The 15,096-nt window shown below is 46.1% G+C and overlaps 2 protein-coding genes across 9 annotated transcripts in view; both read right to left on the reverse strand.

Annotated features, from left to right (window-relative positions):
- The window catches only part of MASP2 (mannan binding lectin serine peptidase 2), a 26,362-nt gene extending 16,461 nt beyond the window's left edge, over positions 1-9,901 (reverse strand). Inside the window, exons 1-2 of one of the 7 annotated variants that reach the window (XR_002121309.2) lie at positions 9,789-9,888; positions 1,995-2,089 (exon numbers count right to left, since the gene is read on the reverse strand). Coding sequence is in view for 6 of the 7 variants with exons in the window: in XM_019622454.2 (XP_019477999.1) it covers positions 1,995-2,017 (23 nt within the window). In the remaining variant the exon portion in view is untranslated. Of the gene's footprint in view, positions 1-1,994; positions 2,090-9,788 lie in introns of all 7 variants that reach the window. The other 6 variants (XM_019622454.2, XM_019622453.2, XM_019622456.2 and 3 more) reach the window with 6 other exon arrangements.
- A 132-nt stretch (positions 9,902-10,033) lies between these two features.
- LOC100546881 (somatostatin-2) lies at positions 10,034-13,788 on the reverse strand. 2 transcript variants are annotated; one of them, XM_019622459.2, is made up of 2 exons: positions 10,436-10,968; positions 10,034-10,361 (listed from the first exon to the last, which is right to left on the reverse strand). In XM_019622459.2, the coding sequence occupies exons 1-2, from the start codon at positions 10,487-10,489 to the stop codon at positions 10,158-10,160; spliced, it is 258 nt and encodes an 85-aa protein (XP_019478004.1). In that variant the 5' UTR covers positions 10,490-10,968; the 3' UTR covers positions 10,034-10,157. The 2 variants fall into 2 exon arrangements, with proteins under 2 accessions (XP_019478004.1, XP_003212320.1); XM_003212272.4 differs by lacking the exon at positions 10,436-10,968 and adding an exon at positions 13,598-13,788 and having other exon boundaries at positions 10,036-10,361.
- Positions 13,789-15,096: the final 1,308 nt, after the last annotated feature.

Below are 15,096 nucleotides of genomic sequence, written 5' to 3' on the forward strand. Positions count from 1 at the left end.
TGGAGCAAGCAGAGCATGGAGCGAGGTAGGGAAAAGCCTTGCTGCTGTGAAATAGAAAAAAAAAAACCTTGCCAAGGTAAAAACATCAGGCAGAAAAAGCTCATGCACTGGGGCAAGATACTTTCTTTCTTCAACCAGAGTATCCTTTCCTCCTTCCCATCTCCTGTATGTATTTACACACATTACACACATAGCAATTCCAGGGTAAAGCCCCACACTGTGTGCACTGTTTCCTTTGGGAGAAAACACGACAGCACACACAGGTAGGACGTACTGATCACATCACTCTGCCTTCTAGAAAAGTCTCCCATTCTGCCACGAAGAAGACAACATACAAATTGCATAGGTCAAACTCTTTCCCTGTCAGCCATCTTCCCTGTCTCACCAGTCCCATGGGGCTGGCTCCTAAAAATGTAACTAGCTCACAAAGCTACCATCTCACTGCCATCCACATTCATGGTAGCTGGGCTGGCTCCAGGTTGGTAACTTCACTGGAGCATCTGTTTGTGCTGGGAAAAGAATTTGGTTACAGCCAGAGCCAAAGCTATAAAACACACTGATGCCTACTACCCAAGCAGCAATGCTACGCGTGTTACAGGCACAGCCAATACATCCCACTTGGGCAAGCCAGCCTGCAAACCACTGAGAGGAACAAGGGGATGGGTGAATAACACACATCCAACACCTCCCTCTTGTCCAGCAGAAGGTCTTAAAGCAGGGAAGGCAGCTTAGGGTTCACACAAACAAGCACCCAGGCTTCATCTTCTACACCAGCAACACAGCAGACAAGTCACTCTCATCCGAGAGGACAAGGTCTGCCTTTGGCTGCTTTTCTTCATTTTCATCTCGCTTTGCTTTCTTCCTTCTTTTTTCATGACTGCTCTTTCTCTATGCAGTAATTACAGTGCAAAGAAAGTAGCTGAGACTGAAAGAGATGGCAAAGTCCTGAGGCTCCTTCCCCCTTCAAGCGAGAGGGAAAAGTTTGAGAAATGTGCTAAGAAAAAGGTGTCAACAGCACTGGGACCGGTGAATTCATTAAATCCACGGGGTTCTTGTCAATATATGCATTCAAATGCATTTTCTACTCACCTGTGGTCTACACAAAAACATTTTTCATTATTTCTCTTCCTCTGCAGTTGCCCATAACCTCATTTTTTTTCTAACACAGAGGCTATTACCCTCTGATCTAGATAAACAATAAAGCCAGTCCAAAGCACTCCCAAAGTAAGAGCTATTGCTCAGACACTAAAGAGCTAGAGTGATATATTGAAATGGACAGATCTTCCCTGTGGCTAAACCCCTCACTGAATACACATAACCTCATTCCTGCCTTGAAGAGGCAGATTGAAGGCCATGTCAGAGCCAACAGTCAGCACCCTTATATCAAATGCCTGCAGCACTCCATGAAAAACCAAAGTACCTGCTAAGCAACCAGCTGCAATAAACTTGTCCTTACCACCTCAATGGAGCAATGTGCTCATCCCAACTATTTCAAATCAACCCCATTTCCAAGGTCTGGGATCCCTGATTACTCTCTTCTCTTTAGAGAAGAAATTAAGGATAAGTGTGGCACACTGTAGATATATTGCATTTGCAAACACTGGCCCTATCTATCTGACTTTTCAGGCAGGAATGGCATTTTTTTTCTGCCCAGAAGAACTGGAAGCACTCAAATTGGGCAGTGTCTTCCAGTTCAGAACATCTACGTTCAATTTTGTCCAAGCTCCACCCTAAAACTCTTGCATCTTGCTATAAGGAAAAAGAAATTTAAAAATGTAGGTAAGAGCTTTGTCCTGCACAGACACTTCATTCCTCAGCTTCTTTGCCCATATTTGCTTTTCTTACAGAAATCTCCAAAAAGCAATAACCAGCAAAGCATCTTTTGCTCCTGTGTGCTTTTGTTTTGGGTGATGACAAACATTTAGACTGAGGTGAAATTGTTGCTGTTGAATAGAGAAGCTTAACTAATTCCCTCAGATGAGTGGGACAGTTACCTTGTTTCCCTCTCCTTTTTCATCAGGGTCAGTGAAATTCACAGCACTGAAGTTTCTGCAGAAGTCATGATTAAAGTTTGAACAACAGAGGAAATCTGCAACAGAAAATAATTCCATTAAAATACAGTTTTCAAAAAGCACAACTTAAACAGAATCACTGCAAAGAAGGAATGAGCTCATGCTAGCACAGCATTGTGTACTGCCTCAGAAAAATCTGCATTTTGGAGCTAGGCAGAGCCATAATCTGACTGCACAAAATCAATTTTTCAGGTGTTGGCACACAAATATTCCCTGGATTATGAGATTACTGCTGAGCTTGATGCTATCTGTGAATTTCTCAGACCTGTTGGACACACTGACACCTGTTATCACCCCACAACTTGTTGAGTCTCAAAGCTGTGTATAGGAAAAAAAAAGAAAAGAAAAAAAACACAAAAACAAACACTAGAAATTGCTGACATGCCCTGGAGGCATCGGTCCTGCTGGCAAGCAAAGGAGCCTATAGCCTTCTAACTTAAAATTAAGCACAGGCTGGAAAAGCATATCCTAAATGGTTCCAGTCCTATCATCTGCCAGAGACTTTCACTAGCCACCAGACATCCAGGGCTTGCTTCATTTAGGTCTTGCTATAGACGAGTTTATCTGAAGGGGCAAGAGTAATACAGTCTCTGAGAAGCCAGCAAATTAAAAGATCATTTCATGCAATTTAAATGTTTGGCTGGGATCCCCTGAAGCCTGGTAGGAGGAAGCCCTGGGGGAAGAAAGTCAGATACTTTGTTTGAGGCATGTTAGCAAGAAGGAAACCGAGCCAGAGTGCTAGCAGGGCTTGGAGAATTATTCCTGCTAAAGTCAGATTACTCTCTGACTTGTCTGTTAGCCTCTGCTTAGCAGCACAGTAATGACCCAAAATTGCAGCTGACAGATTGGTGCTGAGTATGTCTCATTGAGGCTGCCGCATGCGGACGGGCCATTACTCTTTCAATTTTGGTCTCTGAAGCCTGTTAACATACATTAGGCTTTTCCACATGGTGCTTTTCAGCCTGGTGGCCAGGGCAGCTGCCTGGGCCTCAGTCACCACCCACACGCTCAGGCCCCGTCTAATGAAAATGGATGACAACCCCAACTTAGTAATGGGATACAGATGGACCGAATGGTTTTTCGTTTCGAAACGTATTTTCATTTAAGAAAGTCTCAAAAGAGTATGAAGTTTTTATTTTTGTATCACTGTAGTTTACTCCCCCTAACCCGCTGCATTCTTCAGGCAGGCCAGGAATTTGAATTTGCAAACTCTCAGCTTAGCTGAATCTCAAAGTCTGCAGACTCACATCCGCCTCAGCACGGCTACTCTGCTAATGGCCCTGCCAGTCACGTGCTCCTTCGCTTTCCTTCTCTTCCATTTCACCTCTTCTACATATGTTGCAAGCTCTTCTGCAGGACTGACAGCAATTAATTAAACAACTGGTTTACCAATATGAAAGCCCTGTGGAGTCTCCTGGCACTGTACCTGTGAGAACACGGGCAGTGTAATGAGCATGCCAACCAAGGGTCATCTCCCAGCAGGTTCCTCATTCTTCAAGTTATTCTCATCTTTTCAGTGACACCAATGAAGTACCATTTACTCAACAAACAAATACACAGAGTGAAAGTATACAACAGACAAACACCTGCTGCAACAGCGATGTCTTTGGCCAAATGTCCCTTGCTGCAAGTTGCCACTGAGAGTCTCTGGCTAAGAGGCAGTTTCTTTAAAAGCACATTTCACACATCTCTTGGGCTAACTTGTCTCAGTTGCCATCCTGGGGCACCACATACTGTGCTGCAAGCAGGCCAGGCAGGACCCGCTCACAGCCTGCTGTCCTGGCTCTGTACCTTGCACACAAAGTCCCATGAGGCTGCCTCTGACATTCCAAAGTGCTCCTTATTTATGGTTTCTGCCTTCGTGCTAAGCCCTTTCAAACAACTTGGAAATCATCTCCTTAATTCTAGGGCAATTTGCCCTTGACATCTCATTTACCAGTCACCTACCTTCCCAGAGAGGTGAAGTCTAGTTATGGGTTTCTGAGGGACAGGGCAAGTGCCTTTGTGTGCATGTGTGAAAATGGAATGGGACTCAGGAAGGCAATTCTCCCTGAATCTTTCAGCCTTCATTACAATCCTTCTTTCAAGTGCCAGCTCTGATTTATGGCCTGTATCTCAGAAGCAATGAAGGCCTGCAGCTCAAACTGACCAGCTGTCAGACCAGACTTAAGGACAAGGAAACGTATTAACCTGCCCATGCCTGCCTAGATCCCACAGCTGATAGGAGGAGCGGACAGACAGGGTGTTCTTGGCACGTTGCTCCAACCCAGAGCATTCCTTGGGGCTGTGATCCTTCGAAGGTAGAGAAACCCATGGTCTGAGTGAAGATTCCCCTGCAATCTGCAATTTCCCTGTAATCTGGATGGAGCCATAAGAAAAGAAGTGTCCTACAGACTGCGATCCCCACACTCCCACTCACTTCCTGCAGGATCTTCGATACATCAGCTGGTACTTTGGTCTGTCTCCAGTTAAACAGACACTATCAATCTTGTTTGAAGCATAAAAATGCTAGCAGAGAGGGATCACTGCATAAAACCTCCTTCACAAAGGCTGCTACTGAAATGAGAAAAGAAGCTACAACTTACAGCAAAAGAATATCCATGTATACACACGTGTGGCACTTTCCCTGTACAGCAATTCCGAATTCAGCAATAACAAGAATATTGTCAAAACGTAAACGTGGTTAAAGCAAGAGGACGTTCCCTTCTCTCACCCTGTATCCTCTCACACAGCAGTGTGAGTCACGTACAATTGGGACTGCTTTGCAATACAGAGACATTCTCATCTTTTCTCTGGAATGCAGTGAGAAGCCACCAGTGGCATTTCTTCCCAGCCATTGTGCCTCCAGCCTGCTCTGCTCCACACAACAAGCTGCTGCTGAGCACGGAGCTGGGTTCAGTTATCCTTTTCAGAAGAGCAATCACAAAGCACTTTCTGGCCTGCTGGCTCCCAGCAGTGGGTAAATTCATCACTTCACAAAGATGAGCACTGCCTGCAAGCCAGTATTTCACAGCAAAAAGACTGCTGCTTGCTCCCCATGCCTTGGGCTCCAGAAGGGAATATTGATGTTTCCTAGGCACCTGCAGCTCCCTGTCTGTACACCTGCACCTAAGCTTCTGGCAGAGGACTGCTCAGTACAGAACTGATTTAGCTCCCACTGGATTGGCAGCACAGGGCCAAGGAGGCTCACGGCATGCAGACATGCCCTGACCTCAGGGCTTCACTCTGCAGTCTTGTTCCAACCAGACTTCCAAGCTCTGTGTAAAATGCCACTGTAGAAATACTCTCCCTTCCTTTCCTCTACAGATTGGGTTGCTGCCTGCGCTAGGCTCACCAGCTAATGCAGACTATAGACCTAGAGCTATCCTGACAACTTGTTCTTGCAAATACATAAAAAAGGTATTGCTAAATTAACTAGATGTGCAAACTATTTTTGCTCCATGCAGCAGTGATCTCCTTGGCTTCTTCCTTTCTGTCAAGAGGAGACTAACACCAGCCACCAGCCAAGCACAACCTGGTGAAGTACCCTCTGTTTTAAGAGCAGACTTATCTAACCAGGAAACAATCTGACGATGGGAAGGCTTGACCTCAGGTAAGTTCTCAGCTACACTGTTTATAGCTTTTACATTAAACGTTAAAATTTACATTAAACATTAATTAGCTTAAAACAAGAGTCCTCCAGGCCCCCAAATACAGCTGGAACCAACAGTTCCTCACTCTCAGCTGAATGCCACTGACCAAAGAGACAACATGCTCTCTTCCACCACAGCTACTTAGTCCTCTGTGCACTGCAGGCCTGGCAGACACAGACAAGACCCTCACCCAGCCCAGCCTATCACTTAAGACAAGACATTCTCTGAGCAGGCATAAGACATAGATTTGAACTATGTTTCGAGTTTCCTTCACTTCCCAGATACTTGCTCTTTCTACAAGCCCTATGTAATGCAACAAGTGGGAAGCAGACGTGTTGGAAGGTTTGAATCCAGATTCAAAGAGCTCTCTCCTAAGCACCTATGGGAAAGAGACTGAAAGGATGACTTTTGTTTCATTAGGTACCTCCCTCTCAAGGCTGCAAAATGAGATATAAATCTAAGAATGAGAGCTCAGTCAGCTCCAAAGGTGCTGGAGTCAGCAAAGAGGATACCCAGCTCAGATGTGCCTGCTACAGAAGAGCTCACAGGCTCAGTGCAGGCAGTTAAACTGATTGCCCTTTGTGTGAGCTGAGCTCCTCAGCAGTCCAGGTTACAGACCAATGGCTTCTGATTGTGCTCCCAAGCTAATGCAAATATTCCTTGATCACAGAATCATAGAATGGTCCCCTCGTGTCCCCCTCTCCAACTCAGCAAAGACTGGAAAAATTCCTTGTGTGAAACATTCTCTCAAGTCATCAAGAGGTACTCAGGATTTCCTGTGCTGCATGTCTCACGTGAAGATGTCATACAGTCTGAACAGTCTCTGTGGAGCACAAACTGCATTCACAGCTTGCTGCTGCTGGGGGCACTGTGAACAGAGGAGCTGATAGGAGAAAAGGAGGTTACATTTTCAATTTTCTAGCACAAACCTGGCTGATCTCTCCCAGATTTACCCAATATTATATCTGTCTATTCCATCAACCGCAAAACAGATTTTTGTTTTTTTAATAACAGACTAACAACTTTTCAAATCAGCATTCAGTGCCTCTAAGCAGACCCAAAGACAGTAACAGTGTAGGACAAAAGATACTTTGGCCAACCATACACTTCATTCTCCCTGCAGTCTTTGGTTTAACCTCAGTTTTCAGTAACTGCAATAATTAGCTAAAGGTTCCTCAGAGGCTGTGCATAACTTGAAAACAACAGACACAAACCCATCAGACTAAGTGGAACTCTTCTCTTCCCACTAAACTTATCTCTACTTGCCAGCTATCTGGAGACAGACAGTGTCTCTGGGAAGTCTGATCAGATTGAAACTCTCTCCTTCTTCCCAGGATGAAAACGAACGCATTGAAGTATTGATTCCCCACTAGCTATGTCCCCTGACAGCATGTATTAAAATGTGATCTTCACTATTAAAAGGACATACAAACAAGGCACCAGGGAAGCTAATAAATCTCAAATTAATATCTGGCTAGTTCCTGCACAGTATCTATCCACATACACACATTTTGATCTCACAGTAAATGAGATTTACTCTGTATTCAACAAAGAATAAGCTACCTAAGACTCCTTCACATTCATCATGGAGTAGGATATGCACACCCAGAGCTTGCCTTGCTACTGAATACGCTGCAGGTTTCCAGCCCCATGATCATTTCATCACCCATCTGCAGCTTTATGCATAACCATGAGTTATACAGTTCAGTGCAAACATACGCACTGAATGCCACCATAGAATCATTAGAGTTGGAAGGGACCTTTAAAGGGACCTTCTGTTCTATGAACCACACCATGCACCGAACTAGGTGAGGAAATGTATGTGATAGCTGACTGTAAAAGTCTGCTGGTCCTTCTGAGAAAATAATGCATGTCTTTTTCAATTATTTTTTTTAAATGTCAAGATAGCTCGCATGCACACAAAATTATCCTGAGCGGTGCCTTAAAAATGTGTTGGCTATTGCATTAAAAAAAAAACAACCAGCACGCTGCCCCTTCTACTTGACTTATACCACTGCAAGACTCACAATTACTTTGTGAAACGTTTAAATAAAAAATACTCACATGCGACACACCATCTATAACCCTTCATTACATCCCTCCCACTCCACCTGATCTGTCACTCCACACTCCCTGATACCACACACTGCCATCAGGCGGACCTAGCAGCGCTTCAGCCTCAGCACGCTGACCACGGAAACTGCGGAATCACATCCAACTCAAACACTGATTTCAGCACTGATGAAAGAAGCTGGCTCAACTGTGCTGGCCCCTATCCACAGCACGTGCACTGGCGGTGCAGGCTTCCTGCTTGGTGCTCAGCCAGCGTGCCTCCTGTTTGCATTAGCAGGAGCCATCTGCAGGGATGAAAGAAGAGTTCAACTTCCAACTTGACTTCCAAGCTCGAGAGTAGCCTGACCACACTCTCCTCCAGGAACCACTAAATAATACAGCCTGCACAGCTTGCTGAACAGGCAGTCTCTGATAGGGCTCACTCCTACATCTGTGTGCTGCAGGGTTTCTCCTTTTCACCGCACGCAGTCATGAGCATTATTATCACAGACAAGATTTGACTGTAGATAATAAGGTAGTTCCTACAAGAATACTTCCAAGATCTTGGTCTCATGATGCAACACAAGCCTTAAAAACAATAACGGCCATAATTGGCTCTTCCATGGCACTTGCTAGGGTGGTATGGATAGGTCGTGGTTGGACTCGATGATCTTTAAGGTCTTTTCCAACCTGAGTGATTCTATAATTCTATTGATTCTATGATTGCCACTCATGTATCCTGAGAAAAAATGATAGTCAAGAGCTATCATGCACATTTTAAAGACAAAGAAACTGAAGTATTCAAAGGGTGGTAATAATAAAACATGAATGCTATCAGAAAAGCGAGGCATAAAATCAGGTCTCCTGCATCCCAGCTGGGTGCTTCAGGCAACACAGCTGGAAAGCTCCATATCCCATTACCCATACACTGAGTCACTGAGTTCCCCCAGCAAGGATCTTATTTTTCATTATGGAATGAAAAATAAAACAAACCATGGGGCTCTAGCCTCTCCTGCAAGCCAGACACAGCCAGAAATTTTGATGGCAAACAAGGCAGTGAAAACGCAGCCTGACACAGAACATAGGGCATAAGCAAGCCAGCCTACCTGGGTGTGGAGCACTGCATCACTCATTATTCAGGAAGAGCGGGGGAGTTGGGAGCACTATTTCAACTGTTAGAAAACAGGTTGGCTGCTGATAAACCCAAAATGCTGCTGTGCAGATGAGAGACTTCATGGTCACTGGCATCCAGAAACAAGACGTAAAGGCTCAAAACCAAACAAGTGCTAACAGCTTCCTTCTAGCTATGGCCACCCAGGCCCTGCAGACAGGCTCTGAAAGTTGCAGCTGGAGCCTGCTGCTTTGCGTGACCATTCCTAGAGATGAAGCAGCTCCCAAACTCAAACCATTACTGCTAAAAATTAAAGCAAACAGCAAATTTAAACCACTTTCCTCTCCCCTCGGCCCTCTCCCCAAAAGTATTCCTGCAAATCTAAGTGTGTGTACCAAGGCCTCAGCTGCCTCCTATAAGTAAATACCTGTGCTAGTCTCAAAAATTTCAGACATTTCATATCTCCACCCTGCCTTTCAGTTCTAAAATAGAGGTTCACATGGTTCCTCAGCAAGCAGCAAGAATAAAGCAGCAGTCCTCACTGCTCAGGGAACAGTAAAGGGCACCCAAGGAGTGAAGCAGCTGAAATCAGGAGTTCCACGGGGTTTTTAAAGCAGGGTGATAGGATACCAAGAAGCTGTGAGAGAAACTGGCTGGACTGGAGCCAGTTTCCTCCAGACATACAAAGGGCATCCAGAGAGCTGCTCTAGTAATAACCTGGTGTCAGAGCAAGGGCAGGGCAGGGCCAGGTCCCCCTTTTAGCTCCTAGCCATATTGTTCCACATCCCTGCAGCCAGAGCCTCGATGGAGACAGGCACGAGGGACTGGGAGGGCTCTCCCCTGCAGGCACAAACCCCTTTACCACAGAGCACAGCCAGTGCTTGGACTGTGCCCCACCACAGCATGGCTGCACACACCCACCTGGCCCCTCGCATTCCATAAGGAGCTGCGGAAGTCCCACGGATTGGGGAGAAAGACCCTCTGCTCTCCCCAGGCTTCCTCACAGCTGCAAAGCCCTCTTCCAAAATGGCTGCTCCTCTTCATGGCCACCGCACAAGATGGCCGCCACACAAGATGGCGGCTGCACAAGATGGCCACCTAACAAGATGGCCGCCACCCCACAGCCCCGCCCACCCTCCCAGGAGACGAGGCGAGATCCCAGGGCATGCAGAGGCAGACACGAGTCCCCGAGGCACCATGCTTTATTCTCAGGTGTGCAGGAGGACAGGGAAGGAGCTGAGGGGATGGGGTGTGTGATGGCAGGCAGGTGGGCAGCCCAGCAGGGCAGCACTAGCAGGAGGTGAAGGTTTTCCAGAAGAAGTTTTTACAGGGCGCCTTGCGGTCCCGCTGCGAGAGCTGAGCCAGCCGTCCCAACGCTGCCCGCTCCTCCTCCAGCTTGCCTTCCTCCTCCAGGTCTGGAGAGGCCCCGTCTGCACTCTCCAGGAGCCCCGCCAGCATCTTCAGCAGGGCATCCCTGCGCAGCTTGGTCTGCTCCTGTGGGCAGAGAGAAGGAATGATGACAGCCCCAGGCACCCCTACGGCCCTTTCCCACCATCATCCTCACTTACATCCTTCAGCTTTGTCCAGCTCAGCCAACAGAACCACAGGAAGCATACGTGCATTGTTGTAACAAAGGGCCTCCAACAAATAAACACGAATTAGTGAAATCCCTTGCTGCCTGCACTAATTAAATCGCAGTGAATGCCAAGCTGCTTTCTTCTCACCATCCTGGCTGCCCAACATACACTTTGGGAAGGCCAGGATAGAGGTATGGGTACAGAGCAATATTAATTTAAGCACACGGGGCTGTAACCCACTGTAAAATGCTGGGAATTCAATGTAACAGAAGAGAGGGCCTGGTTGGAGCGAGGTGAGGTGCTTCAAACAATTGGAACACAGCATTTAAATCAGAGGAGATGGGCAGTTTGTATTTTTGTATTGCAGTGGCCTGACCCTGGGGTAAAGCAGAAGGAAAGATAGTGTTCTTCTCCATCCCTTTGCCATAGAAGCTTAGGGAAGAGAGCAGTCTGGTCTGGAGCTTAAGGGATTTCCACCAAAAACAAGAATCACAGAACCATTTGAGTTGGAAGGGACTTCTAAAGGCCATCTGATCCCACTGCCCTGCAGTGCACAAGGACACCCACAGCTCCATCAGTGCTCAGAGCCCCCCAGCCTGGCCTTGGGTGTCTGCAGGGATGTGGCACCACCTCCTCTTTGGGCAGCCTTAGTGTAAAAACAAATGTGAGCTATGTTGTTTGTATGCCACCCATCAAGCAAACCTGAGGAATTCCCTCTGGCCCCTGTGACCCTTCAGCAGAAACAGCTGGCACTGAGTAAGGTGGGATAGATGGTCTGACAGAAACAGATTGCTGCTTCCCATGCAGATGAGAATCTTGGAAGTGGATTTGCATATTGCTTCTCACAAATGCCGTCTTTATTGCTGGAATGTAGTAGTTACCCGTTGGCTCTGCCAGCAGCAGCCTTCACCAAGGTGAGCAGCTCAGAAGATGGATGAATGGAGGCAGAAACAATTATACTGAGTCTCTTTGACAGAATGCTTATGGATATTTTTGAAGAATTTCTTAGCTCTAATTACTATGCCTATTTCCACACTGCTATGTTTGGAGCAGAAGAACAGATAAAGGCAAGTTTGTGTCCATTCCAACTCCAGGTCCTGCATAGAAGGTACAGAATTATCTTGAGCCTCAGGAGGATGGGCTGGGACTTGGGAAATCAGCAAAATGCATCTCCTGGGTCATCTCCTCCTCCTAAGCCACTTTCCTTGCTGTAAGTGCTCTGCTTTGAACTAACCTGCTCCAAGCAGAGCCACAGATGAGCCCTGTGATGTTAAGAGCCATCTGCTAAGGATTCAGCTCCTCAGTGAAGAGAAATGAAATAGATATACTAAAATCTCAGGAGATGAATCGCTCCAAACTCAAGGGTGGGAAGGCAGAACTCAGCCTGCTGCTAGAGGATTGTTCCTTACGCATGATCAGCTGTGGCTGTTAGTGAAATGAGGCAGCTCTTCCCCTGCGCTAATCCATTGCTAACAACCTTTCTGTTTATAGCTGTTCCTGAGTTGCCTGAGATGAAGACTCTTTGGAAGCAGATTTGAACACTGGTTGGTCGTGGCACCCCTTTGGGTTGATGCTCAGCTTCCTGCACTGCTTCCACCAGCAATCAGTACATGCACATCTTTAATTTGCACTGTTATACATTTCATGGTAGTTGATATATGGAATCCTGATTTTCTTCATATTTAAACCATTTGTCTGAGTTACAGGAGTGGTGATTGCAAACATCACTACATCAGCATCTAACAGTTTTCAGACTACTCTGTGGAGAACAATTCTATTTTGCCAGATATTGAATCGTAATTTTGTAAGAAACTGTGTTGGGGATTCATAATACTTGAAGACATTTTTACAGAGCCTTACTGATTTATTCTATGCAAATAGTTTCATTTTCCCCCAGCAGCTGACATGTCCACTAGGTAAGAGTTCACTTTTTAAGTGCTGGATATGCTACGGTAAGAATGTACAGCTGAAAGTTCAGAGTTCTCCCCAGAAGGGTTAATCTCAGGCAGCTGCAGAAGCCCTGATCTCCAACAGAAAGCCATTCCTAGCACCTCACACTGTATTTCTGTCTCGCAGCCAGTTTTGCTGTTAATAGGATGTGAGAACACTTAAAGCAGCAAGACACTGATGGATGAGCTGGAGCCAACGCTGAGACAGAAAGAATGATACGGGTGCGCACAAAGGAGAAGTCAGTGCCTTTGAAACCAACACAGGAATCCTTCACTTCTCTGGGTAGAACCTATCCAGCACTGAAATAACAGCAGCACTACAGATACAGCTGTGAACTGGAGCAGCACAGCGTTGTGTGACTGAACACAGCTCAGAGGAACCCTGGGGATGGCGAAGAACAAGCAGGTGAGAAAACCGCGGGGCAAGGGCAGGCAGCACAGAGCATTTGCCTGTGATTATGTTATGCTATTGCTTCCTACCTCTTTGGCCTCTCAGGGAAATAGTCCAGCAAAAAAAAAAAAAAAAAGTTATTATAGTGCTGTAGCTATTATAACATTAGAGTTTTGCCAGTTGGTAGGATAATTATATTGCTATAATAAGTTCTGCCACTGCATAGAGCCTGTGCTGGTTCAGAGTGTAATTATTCTAGCAGAACTATGTCGGTATAACTCCCCCTGTGAATACTACTCTGGAAAAAGCAATTTTATTCTGATATAATTACTTCATTTATTATTCCTCTGTTACTTTCTTACTGAACCCATCTTTTAAACATTTGTCCTTCCCAGGAGTCCTATTTAAAATATCATCTCCCTTGATCATTTTACCAATTATGTATCTTTTCTCTCCCTCCCTACTACTCTGCTTCATTCTCTCATGCTGCACTCCTTCAGCAATCTTATTTTCTCCCTCTCCCTCCTCCTGACCGCTCGGTTTTCTTTGCCAGTTTTTGCTTAGTTCAGATTTCACTTTTGCAGTCCTCAGGAGTCTGCTGCGGTACCTTTCCTAAATAAACTGGCTAATAAGCTGTAGTGATAGCCCTGCTTCAGCAGCGCATGAAGCTGTATTGTCTTGGAACATGCAGAGGTAGAAGTGTTTACATCAAGTAAAAGCCAACTGCCCTTTTTATCCATCCCCTGACAACTTCAGCCTGCTCCTGCATGCTCCCATCCTACCCAGCTCCTGCACAGGGTGCATTATACTCACCCTACTGTTCTGTAACGCGAGTCTCTCTTCTCCAGGCAGCGCCGTGGCTCTCACGCTCCACGCCAGCAGCAGAACAGACACCAGGCTGGCCACCAGCTGCATGATGCACAGGCTGTCACTACTGTGCTGAATTAGGAAGACTGGGAGAGGGAGCTGTTTCTGGGCTCTCTTCTGCCTCAGACAATGGCTGCAGCCCCTTTTATAGCCCTCCCCCTAGCCCAGTGGGTGACGCAAACAATTAAGTCTATATCAAAGGCAAATTAGACTTTGGAGAGGTTGTTAACACTTGGCTGCTTGAGTGGGATACCTCAGTGCCTCTGGGCTTTCCATGCGCCAGACCTGCAGAGAAAGCGAGGGTTTGGGATTCTCCAATAACATGCTGTTCACCCCCAGTAATTGTAGGAAATGTCTGTGCCTCTTCTAGTTAGCTAAATTCCACTTGGGAACATAACATTGGCTAGAACAGGTCACCAGGCTTGCACCAACCTCTGGCCAATGCTGGGTGACTCAAAAGGAAAAGGTAAAATTTTTGGCCACCAGTACTAGATACGAGCAACTCAGACCTTCAGCCATTGTGTCTAAACAGCTCTGGACTCAATGGGTACTCGGATCTGGATCTCTGCAAGCTGTGATATACCTCACTGTGAAATGCCAGTACGCCTGGCTTTCCCTTTACAGTAATGTGGGGACACAGGTTGCAGCTATGCAATAACATCACACTTTGCAAATGTATCGACAGCTACAAGAAGGCCAGCTGGTATTTACTGGTTTTTGTTTTTACTATTGTTTCAACGTGTCTTGAACCAATCCCATGGATCAACACAGTGAATTCTGACTTGGAGATGCTGGGTTTAAGTGTATTAAAGGGAAAACAAACCACTGAACAACCGATCATAACTGGAACTGTTCCATGCAGTGGGACTTCAAGAAGCCTGCAGTGTATTGACATTGACTGCAGGCTACTTGGCATGTGTCCCTACCTTCTCTTGCCCCTGATTAGTAGTAAAGAATGCTTCTCCCTTTGCATAAAATATGATCCCAGAGTGAGACTGGTTTGGGGACCAGCAGAAGGTACTATTTAAACACTGCTGCCTGCTTTCCTTTGCCCCTGTCACATAGGGTGGCATCTACTGTCTCATTCTGTTGAGATGCAGTGACAGAGCTAAGGATCTCATCTCACTTTCTCCAAAAGCATTTGCCTCAAGACGAGCTCCATTCTGAACCAACCCCAGCAGTCAAAAGGTGAATTATTATCCTAAGTTAGCACATAAAAAAAGCACAGCAGAGTGACTTAGCCAGAAGGTTGCTGTGTCAGAACAAAATGAAACAGAAAGATGTGCTCCCCACTTGCACTGCTCATCAGTGTCAAAGTTCTTGGAAAGAACATAATGAAGCTCTGCCTGCAAACAATCCAGCCCCTAATGCCAGCCATACCACCCTGGGTGCTTGAGAGAAAAGATGCCATCTCATCCATGCATTTTTGAAAAGAAATACTGGAT

This window comes from Meleagris gallopavo, chromosome 23 (genome assembly GCF_000146605.3).
Source record: "Meleagris gallopavo isolate NT-WF06-2002-E0010 breed Aviagen turkey brand Nicholas breeding stock chromosome 23, Turkey_5.1, whole genome shotgun sequence".
Taxonomy (NCBI): domain Eukaryota; kingdom Metazoa; phylum Chordata; class Aves; order Galliformes; family Phasianidae; genus Meleagris; species Meleagris gallopavo.

Bases quoted from the DNA above. Each gene is read 5' to 3' on its own strand.
- LOC100546881 (XM_003212272.4), bottom strand. From the start codon at position 13,699: ATGCAGCTGGTGGCCAGCCTGGTGTCTGTTCTGCTGCTGGCGTGGAGC. The intron at 10,362-13,597 runs GTGAGTATAATG...CTCTGCCCACAG, and splicing joins TCGCGTTACAGAACAGTAGG to GAGCAGACCAAGCTGCGCAG.